Source organism: Oryza glaberrima, chromosome 8 (genome assembly GCF_000147395.1).
Source record: "Oryza glaberrima chromosome 8, OglaRS2, whole genome shotgun sequence".
Lineage (NCBI taxonomy): Eukaryota > Viridiplantae > Streptophyta > Magnoliopsida > Poales > Poaceae > Oryza > Oryza glaberrima.
In genome coordinates this window covers 22,421,047-22,443,063 of record NC_068333.1, presented here as the reverse complement: position 1 = coordinate 22,443,063, position 22,017 = coordinate 22,421,047, and the positions used below count along the sequence as shown (strand labels likewise).

Below are 22,017 nucleotides of genomic sequence, written 5' to 3'. Positions count from 1 at the left end.
CCCGATGAAACCCTTATTGGCAGTCAAGCAGCAGGCTAGAGATTATGGTTCTAAGCACGACTTAGTAGATCAAACTTAACTGATACAGCACTAAGTATGAAAAGAAACATAATATCTAGACAATCAAGCCATTGATCGAGTTTTCAGGGTGGTAGATGTCTAAGCTAATCTAATCTAGCAACGCGATTTAGCCGATACCGGCAGAAACCCTAAAACGAGAAGCAGCCGATAGAGCTAAATTGATATGCTAAGACTAGATTAACAGAGACATATGATAAATAGGTAACCAGAGCAATCCAAGAGGTCGAATGTACTGATGCAGCCTTGAACGACGCCGATGTAGATGAGACAATTGCATGGGCCGACGGAACATTGGACTTATCCCTTCGCCGGAGATCGAACATCGATGCAGCCCCGCGTTAAGTGCCAAGTCCTGTCGGAACGTAAAAAACAAAAGTAGAAGTAAAAAGGGTGGCGATGCGCCGAATTGTATTGATCGTGAAGTTAGATTACATAGACCCCAGGTGTACATATTTATACCCATGGGTTGATATAAGTCCTTGTCGGACAAGAAAGAAACTATCCTAAAGATAAAAGGAAACTAACAAACTATTCCTAATTAATAGATAAAACTGCCTTCTTCGGACTCGATCCGTACGTGGCAGTCATCATGAAGCACGTCAACTCAATCCGACAATGATTCTAATATCACCTTGCCAGAATCGACTACATCGGCTTGCCTTGTCCGATTCGGTAACTGTCGATGCACACTGTAGCCGATGCAGTTCCGAAACCGATTCATATCCTGTTTCTATAATCTATTTCCCTCCAAATCCGCTTCGGCCTTAACTCCAAATCCGATGTAAATTTACCAAATTTGGTTGTTAACAAGTGGATGTTTGGAATCATTTGGAACTCCTATGTTTTCATGGGAACATTACAATATTCTTCCAAAATTCCTTTGTGTGTTTCCTACAATTCAAGAACACGTGAACAGTAGCAAATTCAAAGGAATCATAAATCCTACAAAATCCTTTGTAAATTGTAAACCCTTTTATTTGAACAAGCCATAACCAAAGAGATAAAAACGTTAACCTCCATCACTAGTTCCCTACCGTACTACTACTCCTACCGTACAAGTAAAATCCAAGAAACATTATGGTGCGCCCCACATGCCAGCCGATTTTCTTTTTTGCTTAATTATTATCCGGCGTCTTAAAACACTGCGTAATCATGGATGGCTAGGAGAACATGACAACTGTATAAAATAATAAATCGATTGAACCTCTAAAAAAAAATACTACGACAAAATCGACTGAATAATACGACCTGTACCTGGCAGGGTGGGCCCCACCACTCCGTCCAAAAAAAAAAGTTCCCAGTTAAATTCGGACCCATTTCGCAGAGGCACCCCACGAAACCTCCGAATTACCCGAAGAGGCTTGCGGTTCCATTTTAAAATCCAACCAAATAAAGAAAGTGGAGGTGAAAATCGTGGATCGAAAGGGAGAAGAGAGGAGGCCAGGGCAAGGGACCAAAACCTAGACGAACCACACGCAGAAGAAGAGAGAGAAAGAGAGAGAGAGAAGGCCCAAACACCACCAAACCCTAGCCCTCACCTCGCCCCGCCGTCCATGGAGGCGGCGCTGTGACCCGCCGCCGCCGCCGCCGTCGTCGTCGTCGTGGCGTGCGGAACCGATAGGGCGGAGGGGATGACCGCCAGATCGGGCGACCCCGGCGTCTCGCCGGAGTCGTCGTCTGCGGCGGCGGCGGCGGCGGGGTCCGGGGGCGGGGAGATCTGGGGGACGTCGGAGGACCTGCTCCTGGCGTGCGCCGTGAGCCGCCATGGGACGGCGAGCTGGGACGCGGTGGCGAAGGAGATGCAGTCGAGGTGCCCTTCCACCGCCGTGTTCACCCCCACCACCTGCCGCCTCCGGTTCCGCGTCCTCCACCGCCGGTTCTCCGGCGGCGTCACCGCCGAGAACGAGGACGCCGACGGCGGCGAGGAGGAGGAAGAGCCCGACGCCGCCGCCGTCGCCGGCTGGGTGGAGGAACTCCGCGAGCTGCGCGTCGCCGAGCTCCGCCGCGAGGTCGAGAAATACGATCTCTCGATCGGGTAAAAACCAGCCCGAAAATAACCAAAAAAAGAAATTAATAAACACCTTGTTTTTTTATTTTAACTTTCGGCTGGTTCGTGCATTGCCCGCCACTCTCCACCGTCTGATGCTGATCGGTCGGCCACAATTTTTTTGGAATAAACTGCTTATTGCGATTTTTTTTATTTTTAAATGGTTAGGTCGTTGCAATCAAAAGTGAAACGGCTCAAGGAGGAGAGGGAAAAGAGCATCTCCGGCGAGACGAAGCCGCCGCCGGCGAAGGAGGAGGAGGAGGATGTACGGAAGGGATCACCGGAGGAGGCCGGCGCCGTGGAGGACAGGGTCTCCGGCCACGAATCCGGCCGGTCATGCAAGGAGTCGAACTCGTCAGATCTGAAGCGGCCGGAGAACGACCCCGCGGTCGCCGACGACGACGACCGGGAGGCGGAGGAGGAGGAGGAGGCGGCGGCGGCGCCCGCGGCCGGCGACATCGCCGTGAAGGAGGAGGCGTCGGGCGAGTCGGTGGCTGGGTCGAAGGAGGCGGACGCCGAGAAGGAGAGCAGCGACGTGCAGAGCTCCGCCAGCCCGTCCCGCCGCCGGCGACGGAAGGGCGGAGGCGGCGGCGAAGAGGCGGAGGCGGCGTCGCCGTCGGTGTCCGTGCCCCTCCCCGCCGCCGAGGCCGAGCCGCTCGTCGCCTTCCTCGAGTCGGTCCGGACCAGCAAGGCCGGCGCCGTGTTCGAGCGGCGGCTCGATAGCCAGGTAAGAAAAAAAAAACTCCTCCCATTTTCACTCACAGTAAAAAAAATGAAAAAAAAAGAGAAAACATCTGGTTTGCTTCTAATAACATTTCAATTACCCGCACTTTAAATTTTTAACTGCACATTCTTGCGATTTATTATTAACCGTTTGGCGATTAGGGCCTCAACTAATCACGAAATTATAGCGGCTGATTAGAGTAAAGTACAATCTTAAAAGGGGTCAGCCTCTTCGTTCGTCACGGTCGTCATGAGCAAGGAAACAACGTGGAATTTTCGCTTCTCGTACGGCCGCGATTTGGTCGACGAATCTGAGCCGTTGGATTTAAATGTCCCACGAGGATGCGGAGATAATAATAAAAACTGAGGGTGAAAAACGAGTGGCGTTGGGAGAGGCGCGGCGTTGTTTGGTTCCGTGGCGGTGGGCCCGGGCTGGCTCAGCATGGGCCCGTCATGTGCCACCACATCATCGTTGTGGGGGAGATGACGTGTGGGCCCATCATGTCGGCCACTCGCTGCCAAGCCCAATAAAAATGATGCAACGATCCTTGACCGTCTCCAAATGCGAGTCGCCCAGGATTATGAATTTTAAGCTCGTTTTTTGTCATTTTTTTAAACTGATTTTTGAATCTTTGTTCATTTTGCAGGATGGGGAGAGGTACAGTGGCACGATCAGGCGCCATGTGGACCTGGAGACGGTCAGGTCGAGGCTGGTGGGTGCAACGGCGGCGGCGTGCTACGCGTCGGCGTCCGAGTTCTACCGCGACATGATGCTGCTCTGCGCCAACGCGCTCGTCTTCTTCCCGCGCGGCTCGCCGGAGCACGCCGCCGCGCTCCAGCTGCGGGCGCTCGTCTCCAAGCAGGTCTCCAAGGACCGGCAGCCTCACGCCGGGGCGAAGGCCCCCGCGGCGGCGGCGGCGGAGGAGAAGAAGAAGCCGGCCAAGGCCGACGCCGACATCGCTGGGCCGCTGCTCGAGAAGGCGCCGATCATCGTCTGCCGGAAGCGGAGCTCCATCGCGAAGGCCGCGGCGGCGGCTGCCAAGGGGGAGAAGGCGGAGAAGGCAGAGATGGACAAGAAGGAGAAGGACGGCAGCGAGGAGAAGAAGGCTGCGGCGGCAGCGACGACGGCGACGGCGGCGGCCACTGCCAAGGACAAGAAGGCTCGGGGCATGAGGACGAACAAGAGCCGGGGACCCGCGAGGAATCAGAAGACGGCGAAGCTCTCGGAGACCGGCGAGGGGACCAAGAAGTCCGACAAGAAGGGCGGCGGGGGGGGCGGCAGCTCTTCGGCAGCGGCGGCGGCGGGCGGGGTTGCCAAGAAGCGAAACGCCGTGGATTTCCTGAACCGGATGAACCAGAACGGCTCGCCGTCGACGGAGAGGGTGTCGTTGCTGGAGACGCTGAAGCTCTCCGCGGCGGCGACGGAGCAGCAGAAGAAGTCGTCGTCGTCATCCGGGAAGGGCGACGGCCGGAAGGAGGCCGGCGGCTCAGGCTCCAAGAAGGGCGCCGCCGCCTCGACGCCACCAGGGAGGAGGATCGGCCGGCCACCGAAGCGGGCGGCCGCGCCGCCGACGCCGCCGCCGTCCAAGAGGGCCAAGGACGACAAGCCGACCAGGAAGCGCGGGAAGAAGTGAACGGTCGTCGGAATGGGGAGGTGGCGGGAAAGGCTGCGGGTGTAAATGTTTGTAGGGGTTGGCGGTAGAAAAAAACCTTTTGTTTTTGTGTTTTGGCGCCAATTGTTGTAGCGAGGAGGTGGGAGAATTTTTGTTGCTTTTTGGCGGGAGATGAACGATGGAACATCTGGTTTCACTCTCACCTCGATACTTCATGAAAGATTAAGAACTTTGGTGAAAGAATCGTGTTCACCTTAAGGCTGGTTTTGTAGGATATGTTTTTGACTGGATTCTGTAACCTACACTGAATCAGGACACATTGGTGTCAATATGGCATGAATCGAATCAAGAACATATGGTGTCAATGTGGCATCATCATTTAACCGCAATAAACTCGAGTGGGATTCTGTAATCTGGTATTGCTGTTGGAAGTTGTTACATGCATATCTGAATGCACATGTCTCAGCTGAGCTTTAACATTCTTCACCTGGCTGGCAAAAGTTCGAAGAAATTTCACCTGTGTTTCAGCTTTGCTGTAACATTTTTCTCTGGCTGGTAAAAGTTGGAAGGGTGGAGGTTTAACGTTTTTCACATTGCTGGCAAAAGTTGGAATAAAATTCATCTGGCTTGCAAGAAATGGCCAAAAAAAAAAGAAGATTTTAATCATGCGGTGAGCGTGGATCGAACACGCGACCTTCAGATCTTCAGTCTGACGCTCTCCCAACTGAGCTATCCCCGCTTTTGTTCAGTTTATTACACGAGTAATTCTGTTTTCTTCGCAGAATTCATTCATGCTGTGCCCGCCGTACAAGATGCAGTCACTGAGTCACATGCCAGATCGCTTTGCAGAACGTGTTGCAAATGAGTTTCTCCAAACCTTTTTACACAGATTCATATTAGTCACAGGATTCATAAAATAATTTTCTTGATACAGGATAGCGCGCTGCATACTGTACAGGGCCGCAATTTCTTTGCAGGCACGGATGGCACAGAAGCAAATAATTTACAACCTACTAATTTATGTCCCCATTTCTGAAGGAGAAAGGGGGTTTCATCTACGCTCTATTTTTAGGGCAGTTATCTCTACATTTGCAAAGAAAATACCATTGCAACAATACAAGATATGGAGATCTCTAACAATATATATTCCAACCACAAATTCACAATTCATGTCGACCAATATATCTGGCCGACCTTGCATTCTTCACATGAGTTTCCATCTTCACCCACCGTCTGAAGTGGGTATCCAGTTAGTGCCTGCAGTTCTAAAGCTCAAGACGTCACCAGCAAGTGATGCCATGACCACCGATGTCATGCAACGGTAGTACCTAGTTGGCTTGCAACGAGCACAATATCTTCTGTTATATAAAGTATAAACAGCGGTTAGTGAAATTGATCAAGATCATAAGTAATGTGCAATGCTTCATGTTATTCCACATGTTCGCTGAGTAGCTAGACAGTATTTGGGTTTGGTCTAGCTTAAGACGTCCCACCTGAGACCAAATCGATGATGTGCATAACTTAGCATACCCGAATTGTTATTTCATTTTACAGCCCTTCATAGAAGGATATAGTACTAGCATCTATTAATAACAGTTTCATATATTGTTGGAGGTAGAATTGGTCTTCAATTTGAATAAAACATAAAGGTTCTATACTATGTCCAGCGTTCCAGACAGACTAGTGAGAGGTAAGGACCAAATTTAACTGGTCATTTCCCACTTTTGCTCAGAATAAGAAGGCAAGGGGATTTTGAAAGGTAAATACACATATTAAGCCATCAGTTAACTCAAACTAGAACTTTTGATACTTTATTTTCGAAATTTTGGGGGAGGATATCCTGAACAGTCATGCCCCAAGGACCAAGGCAGCCTTGCATACTTGATTACCATTTCAGTATACATAACAACATATGCAACTGCCTTATATGCCACAATCTCCCATAAGAAGTAAATAAATGCTGCCTAGCATATAAATGACATTGAGTCTCAAGTTCGTATTTGCAAATCCATACAAACACTTCTGAACATAGGTAGTCATTGCAAATATCATATTTTTCAATTCAAACAAAAGAAGATAACTTACCATTTTCACCATCAGATGCTTCGTCAAGTCTTGCAATTGCATCAAGCAATGATTGCTCCTGATCCTACAGAGATAATCATCTTTGTTGTGATTTTAGGAGAAGAAAGGGATGCTAAACATTCTTTGTTCATCTTCTGAATGGAATTACAGGCGAAATTAGAACAACGCTAACTTACTCTAAGAAGTTTCATTGCCTTCTCAATTTCAAGCATATTTGGATTGGATAATACCTTCTCAACCTGTTGACAACATACATCTGCATAAACCTGATGATGCTAATATTCTATTTAATCACCTTATTTTTTTGAGAAATGTGTACCTCCATTACAACATTGCCGGTATTAGGTATGCCAAACCCATCTAATGGAGAATATCCCTTTATCAGTTCATTTGGGTGTAGCCTTCCTCTTCTCCTGCTTGAACCCAACATAGGACTATTATTGCTAGGAAGCCGCTTCAATACACGATCAGATGCCTGCCGATCACCCTGATATAAGAGACCTTGATTAGCTGAAACCCATTATATAACATGAACTAGCATCTGTCAAGATAAAGTAATCGCTCTTTGTTGAATATAGTTAAAGGACAATAAATGGATGATGAAGCATGATCTCCAAGAAAAAATAGTAGGCATTAATCGAGCAATCAAGAAGAAAAAGCAACACACAAACTAAAGAACTTCCATATGTAGATCAAGACAGCGCGCAGCTAAAGAGAATTCCTTCCAGACTCATTTCAAGTATTAAAAAAAAACGCTAAATTAATCCTCAAAGTTTCTGTTTGTAAGGCCCTTGGTTGAGTTGTCTTGCATGTGGTCCAACAAATTAGCACAGAACCACCTCTTCCCTTCCCCTCGTAGAATAACTGTGTGCATAACAGGAAATTGAAGCAAACAGTCGAAAAATTGCCCAAAACAAGCAAGAGCGGTTGAAATGGCAGCGATTCCAAAAAAAAAAAAAAATCTATCACCATACATATCCAAAATGCCTATCTGATTTTTATTTATTTGTTTATGTGTGGGTGGTTATGTGGTGCAGGTTGGACAAGCAAATATTTGCACATCTGTAAATGCTTGACCAATGGTCACCAAGGAACAAATATAAAAAAAAAAACTCTTGCTGGTGGACAGCAAAGTCCATAATACTCCAAACAGATTGTATTTGCTTACCTTCTTGCCCACCACTGCATGCATAGTAATGACAGGGGCCTGGGGGGTCACAGGGACTGAATGGGATTTCTTCTGCCTCTTTGCAGGTACCGGAGTATGAACTACACTGCTATGGTGAGAGCTGGACTGTGTTCCACCTGTCTGTCTTGATTGCCTACATAAGTTAAGAAATGTGAAAATCACAACTTGATCATATTGCAGTTATTACTGAAGTTGATATTGATGTACATTTCACTAAATGGAAGTGCTTCTGAATGATACCTTATTCTACAGACAGCCTCCTCTTCAGTAACCCCTTTTAAGAGCACTCGGTGTTCCTTATCAGAAATTTGCAATTCTTTCCTCAGTTCAGTTATTAGACTTTCTTTCTCCTACAAAAGTCAACATAATGTTTTCATAAAAGAATGGTAGGAAGGGGACAATTACAATTTAGGATTTCCATTGTTGAAATTACCCAAGTTATAGCATCAGACTGCACTTTAAATGCTCTGAGAACACCAGTGTACGCTTGTTGCTCGATCTGACGTATTTCTCTGTCCACGTTGCTGTGTAGGCTTGGTTGAGGAAGTGATCCATTTCCATTGAAAATCACTCTTGGTCCTCTAGGTTGGTATGTCGGAGGAAGGTCGTCATCAGTGCCTGCAGTCAAGGGCATAGTCAATACCATTGAAATACTGAATACACACATTGTCAAGAGTTTGAGGTTTCGCAAAATCATATCTAGATATTCTCTACATATGTGGATGCTCCTTTTAAGTAATTAGTTGACAATTCTACCAAAATAGCCACGTCCTAATTCCTGACAAGCTACAATTACTTGTATGTAATCTCCATAACAGCACATCCTCAATTCCTCACCTCATACTACTCTACAATGCTACGAATCTCCCCTTCTTCACAATATATATTTAACACAAGGCATTATACACATTTAGGTGAGTTAATACCCTTCCTCAAAGATTCCCCTCCCTGTAAAATCCACCTCCACTAATCCATCACTTATCTTCCATACTCACAACAACTTACAACGCACAGGAAAAGCATAATAATTTTTTTAGAGGAGCAAAAAATAATATTTGCAATTTCTGTATGACCGAGTTTAACAACGTGGACATCCTTTCATCAGCTAATATATTTCCAAACGAAATTTCCCATAATCTAACAGTAAAGTACGGCCGCAAGCCGATGAACTCTCCTACAAAGAATCACACAAAAACCTACTGGCGCCACACAAGAACGAGCAAAGACTTTCCTCTCAGCAATTCTCTCTCGCGTAAACAACAACAGATTGATCGAATTAGACTGATACTGACCGCTGCTGTCGAGGGGTTGGTACTGCATGGTCTCCCGGTTCTTGTTCTTCCGGGACACACCAATTGCCCGCGTGACCTCCGGATCCGGTGCTCTCCGCCGACCAGAGCTCGAATCCGGCGAGACCAGAATCCACCGGAGGCTGGAGCCGCAGCTATTGGAGAGGAATTCGCGCTCGATTTGAGGGGTTTCGGGGTGGAATCGGGTGGGAAACGCGAGGGTGGTGGAGGCGTCGGCGACGAGCCAAGGGGGGAGGCGTGTTCAACTTCTGTTTTTTTTTTTTTTTGATCATGAGGCGAGTTCAACTACTTCAACGCGATCGTGAAATTAGAGAAGTAAAATTTTCGGGTAGACTCGCTAAGAATGTTTTAAAAGAAAAACTTATCGGCGAACCGGTGAGACGAGTCTTGAAGTATTTTCTATTTTCTAAGGGGCAACAGAAATGTATATTACAAATGAGACCCATTTATATGAACTTACTTATTATTAGGAGGAGAGAAGAGGTAGAGAAAACTAATATATTTAATTTTCTATGGGCAGCTCATATGTTTATGGGTAGTTTTCGTTATTTCTTTGCTATGGACTAGTTGTCTAGTTTCACAATATTGCTAGGTGGCTGAAACAAATATTGTATTGCTTATGGACCACTTTTAGACTATATTATGGATGCTCTAAGAGTAGATTAATTTCGAGGGGATTACCTACATATCTACCGACAAAATTTCCATTAAAAATTTAACAGATATAATTATAATTCAATCGTCATAAAATTACACTGTAACTTTCAAAAATCTCTCCGTAACATGCTATTTTGGTGAAACGGGGATCGTGTCAACGAATCTTCTCATATGTGTGTGAGTGACTTTTTTACTTCCTCACATACATAAATTTTGAAACAAATCTAACAATTCAAAATTATGTGAAGTTACATATAAATTACAATGTAATTATATATAAGTTATAAGTTATAGTATAATTACACTACGGTTGCGTAATAGCATCGGTTAAATTTATCGATAAATGTGTAGCAAAATTATAAAGGGTTTTTAGGGTGCATATTAGAGTAACATCCTTGTCATTGACGCTGTATAACACAGGAATTTACCAGTACACCGCAGATAACGTGTGGTTTAACAATCACTGTGGACTCCGAAAGCCTCCTGGCGACGATGGCGTCGTCGTCACGGCCGGAGGAGGCGGCGGCGGCGGCGCCGCCGTGGAGCAGGCTGGAGGGGCGGGTGGTGCTGGTGACGGGCGCCTCCTCGGGGCTCGGCCGCGAGTTCTGCCTCGACCTGGCGCGCGCCGGCTGCCTGGTCGTCGCCGCCGCGCGCCGCGCCGACCGCCTCCGCTCGCTCTGCGACGAGATCAACGCCTCCGCCCCCCGGGCTTCGGCGGCGGCGGCCGCCGTCGAGCTCGACGTCGCCTCCGGTGGGCCCGCCTTGGAGGCCGCCGTGCAGAGCGCCTGGGACGCCTTCGGCCGCATCGACGTCCTCATCAACAACGCTGGCCTTCGAGGTATAATCTGATTTGCTCTATCAAGTAGGAGTATTCAATTGTGAGCATTTTTTTTCTAGTGCCAATCAAATCCTCCATCCTACTCACCACGGGCGCTGAATTGATCAGATTGGCACTCCGGGATTTTTCCACTTTGGATTGCTCTAGGATTTCATTTGTATTCAATTATCCCTTTCCTCAATTAGAGGTCTGTGTTCATCTCAATGTGGAAATACTTGTTAAATTAAGCTCACATGTGCAATACTTTTGGCCGAGAATGAACAACTGCGCCATTAAGCATGACTGCAAATTGTTTACTTGCATTGGCCAAGTTGAGATGGATAGTTCAGAGCGTTTCTTCAAATTAAACTTGGAAATGTAAAACTCTTGTCATGGTAATCTCCAACATGCATCCAGGGTACGCATGCGCAAATTTGGCTGCCTTTTGCTTGAGTATTTGGGCTATTAGATTTGTCAGTCACAAAATTCTGGAATTAATGGAACTATCTTGGTACACATGTTAATATGACTTAAAAGAAGAACTTACCATGTTGTAAAATATTTGAACAATGGCTTTGATGCAGTGTAATATATATAGTTCTGTCCTTGTACACTTCAGGAGGTGTGCACTCACCATTGGATTGGCCTGAGGATGAATGGGATACACTTATCAAGACAAACCTCACAGGATCATGGCTGGTTGCCAAGCATGTATGTAGACGCATGCATGATGCCAAGCTAAAGGGTTCAGTAATTAACATTTCCTCTGTTTCTGGTCTTAATCGTGGTCATCTGCCTGGATCCACTGGATACACAGCTTCCAAGTCTGCCATGCATTATGTCACAAAGGTACTATACTTATTTAATAACTCAATAATCCTCATCAGGCATTTGTTTAATGTGCTTGTAACAAACTATATTTGATATGCTTGTGCAGCTAATGGCTTTGGAATTAGGAGCATATGGCATTAGAGTGAACTCAATAGCACCTGGAATCTTCAAGTCAGAGATAACCGCTCCTCTATTGCAAAAGAAATGGTTGAACACTGTTGTTTCAAAGATAGTGCCACTTAAGACTCATGGCACTACTGATCCAGCATTGACGTCGCTGGTTCGTTTTCTGATCCATGAAACATCATCATATGTGACTGGCAACATCTTCGTTGTAGATTCTGGTGCCACCTTACCTGGTGTTCCAATATTCTCTTCTCTGTAATATTCATCATTAGAATTTGCTTTCAAAAAGTCATAGTATCTATTGATTTGGCATTAAATAAAAATCGAAACTCCAGGGAGGTGGAATTTCTGTACAATTGATTTCCAATATACTCTCAACCTACATTTTTGGTATAAAATGACAAGTTATCTACTTTTGGTCCTCTTATTTTATATCCTGTCAAATTATCAACCAAGATGATGAACCCATTGGCAATTTGGCAGCGGTATAATAACTACTATAGATAATTAAGATAGGAATCTTCTTTTTTAGGTGTTTCCATTGTTAATTGTATTTGGTCAGAACTGTACTAAATAAGTACAGAGTCCACATGTATGGTGGAACATAATTCTTACAAGGTCGACATCAATAATCTGAGCAGAATTCTTACCACTTGTGCAAATTTTCTGAAGGAACTAAATAATAGTCTCAGAAAATTCATACATCTTCCCTGGAACATGATTATGACAGTGATACCTATAGCAGAGCATTGCAACATTAAGATCTATATTGTTTTACTAGGAGGTTTACACTTTCACCAGAATATGATTTAGATAACCATCTTATCAAAATACAACCGAAAAAGAAATGAGAATGGTATGTGTACGAAAATTGCAGACTGTGCAACATTTTTTCACCACCATCCACTAATCTTGCACACTGTGCAACATTTTTTCTTCACCATCTACTAACCATCCTACAAGTCGACACAGTTTAGAGTGTGAAATATTAGAGGAGAAAAAATGAGAATTGTATTAACAGGATTTGTAACTTGAAGTTGTATGTACCATACCCATCCCACTAATAAAATTTTCCCACAAGTGTATATGAAATGGTCATCTACTCACAGGACAATTATTGCAGATGGTTCGCATACTAAGAAAATATGGGTCACATCCAAACAATTTTGTGACATTGATAATCAAGAAAAACTTGTCTGTCTGCCAATTTCAGCAATCTAGCATTCTAGCCAACACTTCACATTTATGCATCCACAATTGGGCTCGAAGCAAAAAAAAAAAAAAATCTAGGTTGCTTCAAATAACTAGAAAGTACCATGGAGAAAATTAAAACTCTAGAACATCTCTGAAACAAATACGAAAGCTAAATCCTCTGGACAAGTCCAAATAGGGAGTTTACTGATGCTACAAATTGCAAAAGATACAAATCTGCATTCCGCAAATCTCACTTAGCATTTCAACCTACATGTAGCCTTCTTCAAATCTCATATAGCATTCCAACTTGCAAGGTTTTACCAGGATTTATCTTTAGACTGGACATGTTGGATCTGAAGTTCTTTTGCAGGAACCTATAAAGGTTATTAATAAAAAAGCGCTTCAAACAGTTGTGCCTAGTGCCCATCTTTATGATAGTCCTGCCAAGAACAAAGGTTGATCCATTTATCAAAGCTGAATCCAACACCAGAATCTCATCATCATTCTCAGCTATTTCCTTGAGGGATGCAATAACTGATGCAACGTAATCGTCACCCTCCATATTGTGGTTGTCCATATAGCCATATTGGACTATGCACCTGTAGACACCCACTGGCTCTAGCTTGTCTATGATGAAGCGCTCTTCAGGAAGGACAGTTCTCACCGGAAGAACCCTGATAGTGACAAACACCATCAGTTCACGGAGGGAAGCCACATGCTGAACATAATGGCGCACAATCGGCGGGATGCCATTCATCATATCCGTGCAGAAGATGCATATTCCAGGTACTCGGCTGCTCGTTGTTACTGTCTTAATAAATTCCTCCCTTTCCATCACATTGGCAAGTTCATATTCATCCTTCTTACTTCTTCCATAAGTCCAAGATAGTGTAATTATCAGGAAAAATGCAGTAATGGCAAATGGAACCCAGCCACCTTGTAGAATCTTGTTCATTAGCGAGGTCATGTAAATGCCTTCGATGGAAAAGAAGAAAACAAAAAATAGACTGGCAAGTGCAATGTTACTTTCCCATATTATAAGCATGACCACTGTCATCAGGTTTGTTGTAAAAAGCATAACAAATATCACAGCCACGCCTGCAAACCAGAAGAAATTATTCAGTCAGGTGACAACAAATCTGTGTTAATTTTTAGCACATAGTATTGTCATTTACATCTGTCGAAATAGAGATGTGCTCCGCTTGATGTTTCTATGGTACCAGCAGTGGTGTTCTAGTAACTTGATAATTACAACTGGTTAGACATGGCTTTTCTATAGAATAACTTTTTAAATTTTATGCAATACCCATCTGCATTTTGACAAACCAAGCACACACACAAGCACATACGTATGTTAAAAACATTTAATGTTATGTGTTGGGTGCAATTTAGCCCTTTTTCATGAGTTCGGAGTCTCTGCAACTACATCATGCATACAGAAAGTAAAAGAGAAAACAATTAGAAATGACAAGAGTATATATGATTAGATTGCTTACCAAAGGCTTGCCCTATCTCTGGTCCGCCCTTAAACCCAACAGTAATTAAGATGCACGCAACCATCAAAAAGTAATTGATCTCTGGAGAGTATACTTGGCCTTCATGTTTGCCTGAGGTATGCTTCATGGTAACTCTTGGAAAACAACCCAAAGCAATTGATTGTCGAATGATGGAGAAGCTGGCTGATATCAATGCCTGACTCGCAACAATAGCAGCCAAAGTTGCTATGATAAACATGGGCCAAAATAGTGGCTCTGGAGTACTACTGTAGAACGTCATGCTGAGCTTTGAAGGGTTCTTGACCAAAAATGCTGCCTGCCCGGCATACGCAAGGATCATTGATGGATAAACTATGACTGAAAATGCCATCTGCAGGATACAGGGTAAAGTTCAAGATCACGGTAAGTACTTATGTTAGTTATATTTAAAATTTAATGACCATGCATGTACCTGGATTGATGATTTGTTGAAATGACCCAAGTCAGCAAACATAGCTTCAGCACCTGATTATGAGTACAGCTGTTTAGTCATAAGCAGATTAATTGGCCAGAAGCAAAACTAGTAGATGTTTTTTTTTTTTCTCTCGATATATTACTAACCTGTTATGCATAGAACAATTGCTCCAAGTGTCTCCCAGGCCGCTCTTTTGTTCCTTATGAAGTATATGATTATGTAATGGGGTGACACAGCTTTCAGAATTGGTGGATAGTGCTTGATGATATTGTACAATCCAATGAATGCAACGAATGTAAACCACAAGATCATAATGGGAGAAAAAGTGAAGCTGACTTTGCTTGTGCCATGTTTTTGGAAGAAGAATAGTATGAACAAGATAATCACAGATAGCAACACAACATGAGCTGAAACAATGAGAAGAATGTCAGTTTTTTTTATTCTGTTGCCATGCGAAACAATGCAACTATCTAAATTAAAACGGTTGACAATGCAAAAGTGAAGAAACAACCAATTGTTACCTTGTGTTATGCTTGAAGATCTTGATTGGATTCCTTGAACAGCTGACAGAACTGAATAATTTTTTTAAGAAAGAAACGTCAGGGCATTCAAATTCAATGAAAATTGATCTGCAAACTGCTAGCATAGCACACAAACTGTTTCCTACAACACTTCGAGGCTGTTCCCTTTGTTGTCAAAATTATCCCTATCAAATTTTGGCTTTACCAAAATTTGGCAAAGTAACAAACTAAGCATTGTTAAAAATTAACTCCACTACAAAAGTTTGGTAGTTCTAGAATCTCTCTCAAAATCTTGACAAAGATTGCAAACTAAAAACTACTTACACATCACAACCGTGACATGCAAAATTTAGGCATTACTAAAATTTGGTAAGGTAGACAGAGTGAATAGACCCATTTCATTTCGTCTGTTGAGATGTTAACAACTTCACAAAAATATACACTATTATCCTACACTCTTTATAAGTGTCTAATCAGAAAAGGCTGGATATGATATGCACACCTGAGATGGCTGGAGTGAGGGCACCATCTCCTAGCACCATGCAAGTCCCAGCAAGCACGATGTAGGTAATGACTGCCTGCCATTTTGTGCTTTGTTCCAAGAACTTGAGGAGCTTGGACGTCAGAATCCTCTTCTTACTGTGGAACTTGAGGTTGATGTCAGATGCCAAGTGTGTGACTGGCACTGGCATGTTTCCCTTGAAATTCACATGCTGACGCAGAAGCGAGTACAGCGCAAAAGTGCCACCTTTCACAGGATAATTAAGCACAAATATATCACAAAATTAGGAGAATTGAATGAAAGAACATGCACTCGAGAAGCCCTATAAAATTGGGAGATTATAGATGATCAATCTATCTGTATGATTTTCATGTGTCCGGTCATAATTTTGAAAAAAAAAGATATTGATACTATGTTTCGAAAGTTTCACCGCACGTATATTTAAAATGACATGATGTTTTTGTAAAAATTATTGAGGAAAATACTAAATGATTTACTTCAATTTTGCTATTTGTCGGTCGGCTCTATTAGTCCATTAAACGTGTAACAGACTAAACCTGCCCAATCTAAAATTTAGTGTAACTTGTGATTTTCTTATTTTTCATCTACTACTATTTCCATCCCAAAATATAAAAATCTAGAACCAGATGAGACACATCCTATGATTATTAATATAGATGTTTAGATTGGTAGTTCTAGGATATGTCTCATTCAATCCTACATTTATGTATTTTGGGACGGATGCACTTTTATGCTTATCAAGATATATGTACACCGATCGAAATACAGTTTTCTTCCAACAAAAGGTTATTCCATGACAATAAAAGGATTGACACGCGAATTGTTGAGCGTTGATCTAGTAGTAAAAAAGAAGTGATTGGCAAATAGATCCGAATTATATATCTATATATAGTGATATACTCCCTCTATACTTATAAAGGAAGTCGTTTAGGACAATGTCTAAGTCAAACCTTGGGAGTATAAATCATGAATAACTCTCAAGTTGTTGAGTTTGAAAATGTAAAAATTATATGAATAGATTTGTCTTGAAAAATACTTTCATAAAAATATACATATATCACTTTTCAATAAATATTTTATATAGAAAAAAGAAGTCAAAGTTGTATTTTGGAGACCGTGTCGCTGTCCAAAACAACTTACTTTACGAGTACCGAGGGAGTATATGTATAGTGCATATATACCTTCTCCATGGTCGTCAGCTTTGAGGACGATGAAGACGTACTTGACGAGGCAGATCATGGTGAAGGTCCAGAGGATGATGCTGAGGATTCCGACGAAGTCCGCCTCGCCGGGGTCGTCCAGCAAGATCGACGAGAACACGTACAGCGGCGACGTCCCCAGGTCTCCGTACACCACCCCCAGCGACTGGAAGCTCAGCAACGCCACCTGCCTCCACGTGAACTCCTGCAATTTTTTCCCCAAATCCCAATCCACAGATCGATCGATCACATCAACCACAAACCGCAGATCGAATCGATCGACAAAAGGAGGAGAAGAACACCAAGAATGGCGCATGAAATCAGCGGAAATGGACTGCGTATTTACCAGTGGCGTCCGGTGCTTCATCTTGTAGGCCTGGCTGAAGGTCCGGCGGCTGAGGCCGCCGCCCTTGCCGGCGGCGGCGTCGTCCACCTCGTTGGTGGAGCTCCGCTCGTCGACGGCGGCGATGGCGGCGGCGTTCATCTGGATGACGACGACGTCGTCGTCCGACGGCGGCGGCGAATGCGGCCGGTGGTGGTACTCCATGGCTGCTGATCGGATCGACCACCCGATCGATCGAGATCGATCGATTTGACCTAGCTATAGCAATCAATCCATCGATCGATCGATCGATCGATCTCACCATGGGTTTTTGTAGTTGGTGCTCCCAGGTTATAGGGGGGAGAGGTTGGGGGGTGGTAGGGTTTACTCAGTTTGTTGCGGCATGCAGTTGACAACAGAATAATGGTGACGTGTCACGTCCCGGGTATCTCCACCGTCCGTTTATATTCAACGGTTTCCCTTTCACAAGCTTGACTGGTCATCTTCTTATTAGACCCAGTTCTATTCTTCAACTCTGAACTTTAACTTTTTTTTATTTTCTTTATTAGAACGCTTTTCAAACTGTTAAATTAAATGTGTTTTTTTTAAAAAAAACATATATGGAAGATGTTTAAACTTTCAAATAAATCTATTTTTCAAATTTACAATTATCAATACTTAATTAATCATGTGCTAATTAGCCTTTTCATTTTACACACGCTAAAAATATATCTCCAAAAGGGTGATACTGACAATCAAGGGTCACGATCCTAATATCGGATTGAAATATGCTCACAAGCCATAACATCGGATTTCGTGGAATCCATTGATGAACACCAAATAAATTTTGTTAAAAGAAATTAAAATTCATTTTATTATATTTAGCTTGATAAAAAAATTTGAGTGGTTTGTGTCTTCGACCCAGTCCGAAAAGTCGAGATTTCGTGAAATCTGAGCAGGATTCAACCTTGGAATTGTGAATGCATGGAAAGATGTGGCAACCAAGCAATTCAAGCACGTATATACTAGCAGGCCATGCCAACGTATATACGTGCTTATTGGTGCTTATTGGTCAGGAAAAATAATACAGTGCGTAAATGGCAGGGAAAAAATTACAGTGCACAGATGGCAAGCCGTGAATAGAAGATCCTGTTTAGGCAAGATGAAGGTGGCAGAAAGTAAGCAGGCCCTTTGATAAAAAGGGTCTACCGGGCTCCACCATTTTATATAAATTATTGTTTTTTTCTACATTTCAATAGAGTAGGTAGTATCTCATCATTGCCTCCTCCTCTTGGATTTTTATTTTTCCACAACCCTTCTCTTGGATGGTATATGTGCTGCTCTAGTCATGCAAAAGGGAAGGGAGAGAAAAAAAAAAGGTACACACTACCTACAAATTGTAGATGACATTTATATTTGTCAACAATTTGATCAAAAGCTAAAATTGACATGTGTACAATTTGGTAACTGATAAACTTTCTGACTGTGCTAAGGTCTTTTTGACGTGCCTTACTTGTACAACTGATGTATCTGAGTCTATGGGCATTGGTTTGCAATAGAAAAGATTATTATAAAACTCCACTAGTGGGCTTGCACCCAACCCAATAGCATCTTTCAAAACCACTAAACTCACCTCCATGACATCAAAGGATTAGATATTCAGTTCAGAGTATGTAAGTCTCATTAGTCAGACAGACAGGCTTTGCTCATTTCAATTGAAAACGAACAATATGATTCACATTGTGCTACAAAATGTGAACTGAAAATAGCAACCTAGACGAGAACTCCTGCTTCAGCCAACCTATCATGCATGTTTTTCTTGTCTAGATGTGCATTATTAAACAATTAAACAAAAACCATGTGCAGCCCTTTAGGATAAGGTTGAGCTCCACTTCATCGCATCAGTTTGTTGCTTGAGCACCTACTTTCTTCACATCAGGGCATCCCCTATAATAACAGTAGGCACTCACTCTCCACTAGAGTTCTTGTCACATAACCAAACAAGAAATCTATGGCAAGCTCTAGCTCAATTGCACCTGTGTTTCCTCTCCTTTTGCTAGTGTTCTTCTCCAATGGCATCTTATTGTCGGACGCCATGGACTGCGACAGCAGTGACCGTGCCTCTCTCCTGAAGATCAAGGAGCAACTCGGCAACCCTGATGAGCTCTCCTCATGGCTCCCAGCAACCAACTGCTGTTCTTGGGACTCTGGCATCATATGCTCCGACACTGGCCATGTCTATCTTCACTCAATGTGAAGGTACCCATCCCTTCAGCATTGGGTGATCTGCCATTGCTGCAGACCATCCAGCTCGAGGCCATGGCAGGGATGTATGGCCCCATTCCATCCTCCTTCGCGAAGCTCTGTCACCTTCAGTTTCTTTTCATCTCTGGCACATCAATCTCTGGCTCAATTCCGGACTTCTTGGTGAAGACCAATCTCAGTGCTCTGTCCATCACCAACAGCAAATTGAATGGATCAATTCCTGAATCCTTGAGTCTCCTCCCAAACCTGAGAGTACTCGACCTCAGTGGCAACATGCTCACCGGGTCGATACCTCCTGGATTGTTTCGTGGAGGGCCTGTTTAGATTGTAGCCAAAATAAATCTTACTAAAATTTTGACAAAATGGTAATATTGTCAAAATTTTGGTAGGATTTCTTATGTATTTATTAAATTTGACAATAAACTAAATGTAGATATTTTTTTTTGACAACTTTACTTAAAAAATAATATGGTTAAAAATATCATCAATCTGAATGATTGATCAGCCCCGGAAGCTCTAGATTCCTCATCCTGCCCAATAACCAGCTCACTGGAGAGATACCAGATGACTATGGCGATGGAGACATTGACACCATTAATCTCTCACACAACCAGCTCATCGGCAATCAACCCATCGTTCTTGTTTGACATCGCAAAGCCGATGGCGAAGATCGATCTGTCATGGAATCGGCTTGAGTTCGACATGACAAAGGTCAGGTTTCCTCACCATCTGAACTACTTGGACCTGAGCCATAACAGCATCAAGGGAAGGGTGGCCAAATCCTTGAAGGATATAAATCTGAAGTTCTGCAATGTCAGCTACAACGAGCTCTGTGGCGAGATACCAACGGGGAGGTACATGGCATACCATGGGGCAGATTGTTATGTTCACAACAAGTGTCTCTGTGGCTCACCTTTGCCACCCTGGAAGAATGGTCAGTAGAGATTAATTGTTTAATTAAACTTTGTTATGATGGATGAAGCAATAAATCAGATCATCTCTGTGGTTTGTCACTAGTGCTCTGATTTATTATTACTAATGTTTTTTTTCCTATATTGAGCATGCTAAATACAGTTTGTGATTGTGGAAATATATGGTGGCCAACATAATAAAGATTTGATAAATTACTAGGGCATATTAAAGATATGGTGGCCAACATAATACAATTTGTGATTGTGGAAATATGGTCGCAGAGGAGAAGGACCTGATGGTAAAAGTGCTGAGATCCAACGGTTCATATGGTCTGGTGATTTGATCTGACCTGTCGTGTCATCTTTTATAGGGAAGCCCAACATTCTTACTCCTTTCACGATAGGAATAAGTCTACTTATTCTCCCTCATCTCTTTCCCCTCGATCGAATTGCATCTCTCGATCAATCACAAAACCGGGTATAACGTCTTCTCTAACTTCAAAAACCGGTATAAATCGACTCCTTTGATGGTTTAGGAAACGGTTTGTGCTGACATAGCAGGTTGATCATGGTCAAACCCGCTGACACAGCGTATGGGCCCAAATATCAGAAACATTATTTCTTTTTCTTCCCTCAACTCTCCTTCTCTCATCTCTTCATCTCTCTTCTCATAGGCAGCAGCTGTGTTCACTCGATCTCACCATCACCGATCCGTCACCTTGCAGCAGAGTAGCGCCTCGGCGCCGCTGGCCGTGGCCACTCATCATAGCTAACACATTATAGTTTCATTCTAGATTTCGAGCATAATCCCTTGTATTATTAAACGGCGGAGAGAGTATCCACTACTAGTAGTGAACATAGATATATACTCCAAATATAAATCAAGCCATATGCATGGAGGGGGCACTACAGTAGATGACATCTCACGTGTGTTGGCTGCTCATCACGTGCCCCATGCGGCGGTGCGGGTACACGACGCTTTACAAGAGCTTGTAGTACATGAAGCCTACAGGAGTGTCACGTACGATCGATTATGAGATAGACATCACACTTAGATGCATCAATGCACGATACTATAAGTTTGATATATAAACACATCATGTGCTCAGATATGCATGTATTGCTGCTGCATGCATGCCTGCATGCAGATACTATACTTGAAGATACTGGGAGCTGTGAAAATGCAAGATATTTGTTGGGATAGTGATCCAGAACAGGGTCTGGACTCTAGAGTCTGGACATCTGATAGACTCTTAACAAGGGGATGGTAAAACAACTATGTGTGTCCTTACATCGCCAAACGTAAGAGACGGGACTGTACCTCCTAGTAGAATGCAGATACACTAAGAGAATTTGTGGGCCATTGCGGACTGGGTTTCATGCCACAATCTAAACCTCATGCAGTGAGAGCAAACCACTACAGTGTAGGAGTGGTGGGAGACGATTGTAAACACGAGAGAGATACAGAAAACAAGCAATACATACCTTAACACTGTTGATTAACTTGAAGATCTGAAAGGAAAGAAACCAAAGGATCTTTAAGCATAAGGGGATGTTGACGAGCGGTCTTGTTAATAAAATCAAGGAGGCCACAATATGGGCACTTGTAGGAGCCAGGAAGTTAGCGGCATGGATATCTAACCGCTAGTGGGC

The 22,017-nt window shown here is 43.5% G+C and overlaps 4 protein-coding genes, 1 non-coding gene and 1 pseudogene across 7 annotated transcripts; 3 read left to right on the top strand and 3 right to left on the bottom strand.

Moving 5' to 3' along the window:
• Positions 1-7: 7 nt before the first annotated feature.
• On the top strand, positions 8-4,890 carry LOC127782467 (uncharacterized). 2 transcript variants are annotated; one of them, XM_052309664.1, is made up of 3 exons: positions 8-2,116; positions 2,297-2,855; positions 3,499-4,890. In XM_052309664.1, the coding sequence occupies exons 1-3, from the start codon at positions 1,713-1,715 to the stop codon at positions 4,483-4,485; spliced, it is 1,950 nt and encodes a 649-aa protein (XP_052165624.1). In that variant the 5' UTR covers positions 8-1,712; the 3' UTR covers positions 4,486-4,890. The 2 variants fall into 2 exon arrangements, with proteins under 2 accessions (XP_052165624.1, XP_052165625.1); XM_052309665.1 differs by having other exon boundaries at positions 1,700-2,090.
• Positions 4,891-5,130: 240 nt separating this feature from the next.
• On the bottom strand, positions 5,131-5,203 carry TRNAF-GAA (transfer RNA phenylalanine (anticodon GAA)). The gene has a single exon. It is a non-coding gene; the product is annotated as a tRNA-Phe (tRNA).
• A 108-nt stretch (positions 5,204-5,311) lies between these two features.
• LOC127782470 (protein EMSY-LIKE 3-like) lies at positions 5,312-9,377 on the bottom strand. Its single transcript, XM_052309668.1, has 8 exons — positions 9,031-9,377; positions 8,172-8,356; positions 7,979-8,088; positions 7,718-7,871; positions 6,869-7,036; positions 6,726-6,788; positions 6,550-6,613; positions 5,312-5,822 (listed from the first exon to the last, which is right to left on the bottom strand). Exons 1-8 carry the CDS (start codon positions 9,056-9,058, stop codon positions 5,776-5,778), a joined length of 819 nt encoding a protein of 272 aa, XP_052165628.1. The 5' UTR covers positions 9,059-9,377; the 3' UTR covers positions 5,312-5,775.
• A 764-nt stretch (positions 9,378-10,141) lies between these two features.
• On the top strand, positions 10,142-11,846 carry LOC127782469 (uncharacterized). The gene is made up of 3 exons (XM_052309667.1): positions 10,142-10,543; positions 11,142-11,371; positions 11,460-11,846. The coding sequence occupies exons 1-3, from the start codon at positions 10,198-10,200 to the stop codon at positions 11,736-11,738; spliced, it is 855 nt and encodes a 284-aa protein (XP_052165627.1). The 5' UTR covers positions 10,142-10,197; the 3' UTR covers positions 11,739-11,846.
• A 635-nt stretch (positions 11,847-12,481) lies between these two features.
• LOC127782466 (potassium transporter 26) lies at positions 12,482-17,477 on the bottom strand. 2 transcript variants are annotated; one of them, XM_052309663.1, is made up of 8 exons: positions 17,213-17,477; positions 16,849-17,071; positions 15,647-15,892; positions 15,145-15,195; positions 14,770-15,030; positions 14,621-14,673; positions 14,170-14,539; positions 12,482-13,771 (listed from the first exon to the last, which is right to left on the bottom strand). In XM_052309663.1, exons 1-8 carry the CDS (start codon positions 17,411-17,413, stop codon positions 12,957-12,959), a joined length of 2,220 nt encoding a protein of 739 aa, XP_052165623.1. In that variant the 5' UTR covers positions 17,414-17,477; the 3' UTR covers positions 12,482-12,956. The 2 variants fall into 2 exon arrangements, with proteins under 2 accessions (XP_052165623.1, XP_052165622.1); XM_052309662.1 differs by having other exon boundaries at positions 14,770-15,195.
• A 1,722-nt stretch (positions 17,478-19,199) lies between these two features.
• Positions 19,200-20,410, top strand: LOC127782965 (polygalacturonase inhibitor 1-like; annotated as a pseudogene).
• Positions 20,411-22,017: the final 1,607 nt, after the last annotated feature.

Bases quoted from the DNA above. Each gene is read 5' to 3' on its own strand.
- LOC127782466 (XM_052309662.1), bottom strand. From the start codon at position 17,413: ATGGAGTACCACCACCGGCCGCATTCGCCGCCGCCGTCGGACGACGAC. The intron at 17,072-17,212 runs GTAAATACGCAG...AAAAAATTGCAG, and splicing joins TGAAGCACCGGACGCCACTG to GAGTTCACGTGGAGGCAGGT. The intron at 15,893-16,848 runs GTATATATGCAC...ATCCTGTGAAAG, and splicing joins AGCTGACGACCATGGAGAAG to GTGGCACTTTTGCGCTGTAC.
- LOC127782470 (XM_052309668.1), bottom strand. From the start codon at position 9,058: ATGCAGTACCAACCCCTCGACAGCAGCG. The intron at 8,357-9,030 runs GTCAGTATCAGT...CCTTGACTGCAG, and splicing joins CCAACCCCTCGACAGCAGCG to GCACTGATGACGACCTTCCT. The intron at 7,037-7,717 runs GTAAGCAAATAC...CTCTTATATCAG, and splicing joins ATGCAGTGGTGGGCAAGAAG to GGTGATCGGCAGGCATCTGA.
- LOC127782469 (XM_052309667.1), top strand. From the start codon at position 10,198: ATGGCGTCGTCGTCACGGCCGGAGGAGGCGGCGGCGGCGGCGCCGCCG. The intron at 10,544-11,141 runs GTATAATCTGAT...TGTACACTTCAG, and splicing joins CAACAACGCTGGCCTTCGAG to GAGGTGTGCACTCACCATTG. The intron at 11,372-11,459 runs GTACTATACTTA...ATGCTTGTGCAG, and splicing joins CCATGCATTATGTCACAAAG to CTAATGGCTTTGGAATTAGG.
- LOC127782467 (XM_052309664.1), top strand. From the start codon at position 1,713: ATGACCGCCAGATCGGGCGACCCCGGCGTCTCGCCGGAGTCGTCGTCT. The intron at 2,117-2,296 runs GTAAAAACCAGC...TTAAATGGTTAG, and splicing joins AAATACGATCTCTCGATCGG to GTCGTTGCAATCAAAAGTGA. The intron at 2,856-3,498 runs GTAAGAAAAAAA...TTCATTTTGCAG, and splicing joins AGCGGCGGCTCGATAGCCAG to GATGGGGAGAGGTACAGTGG.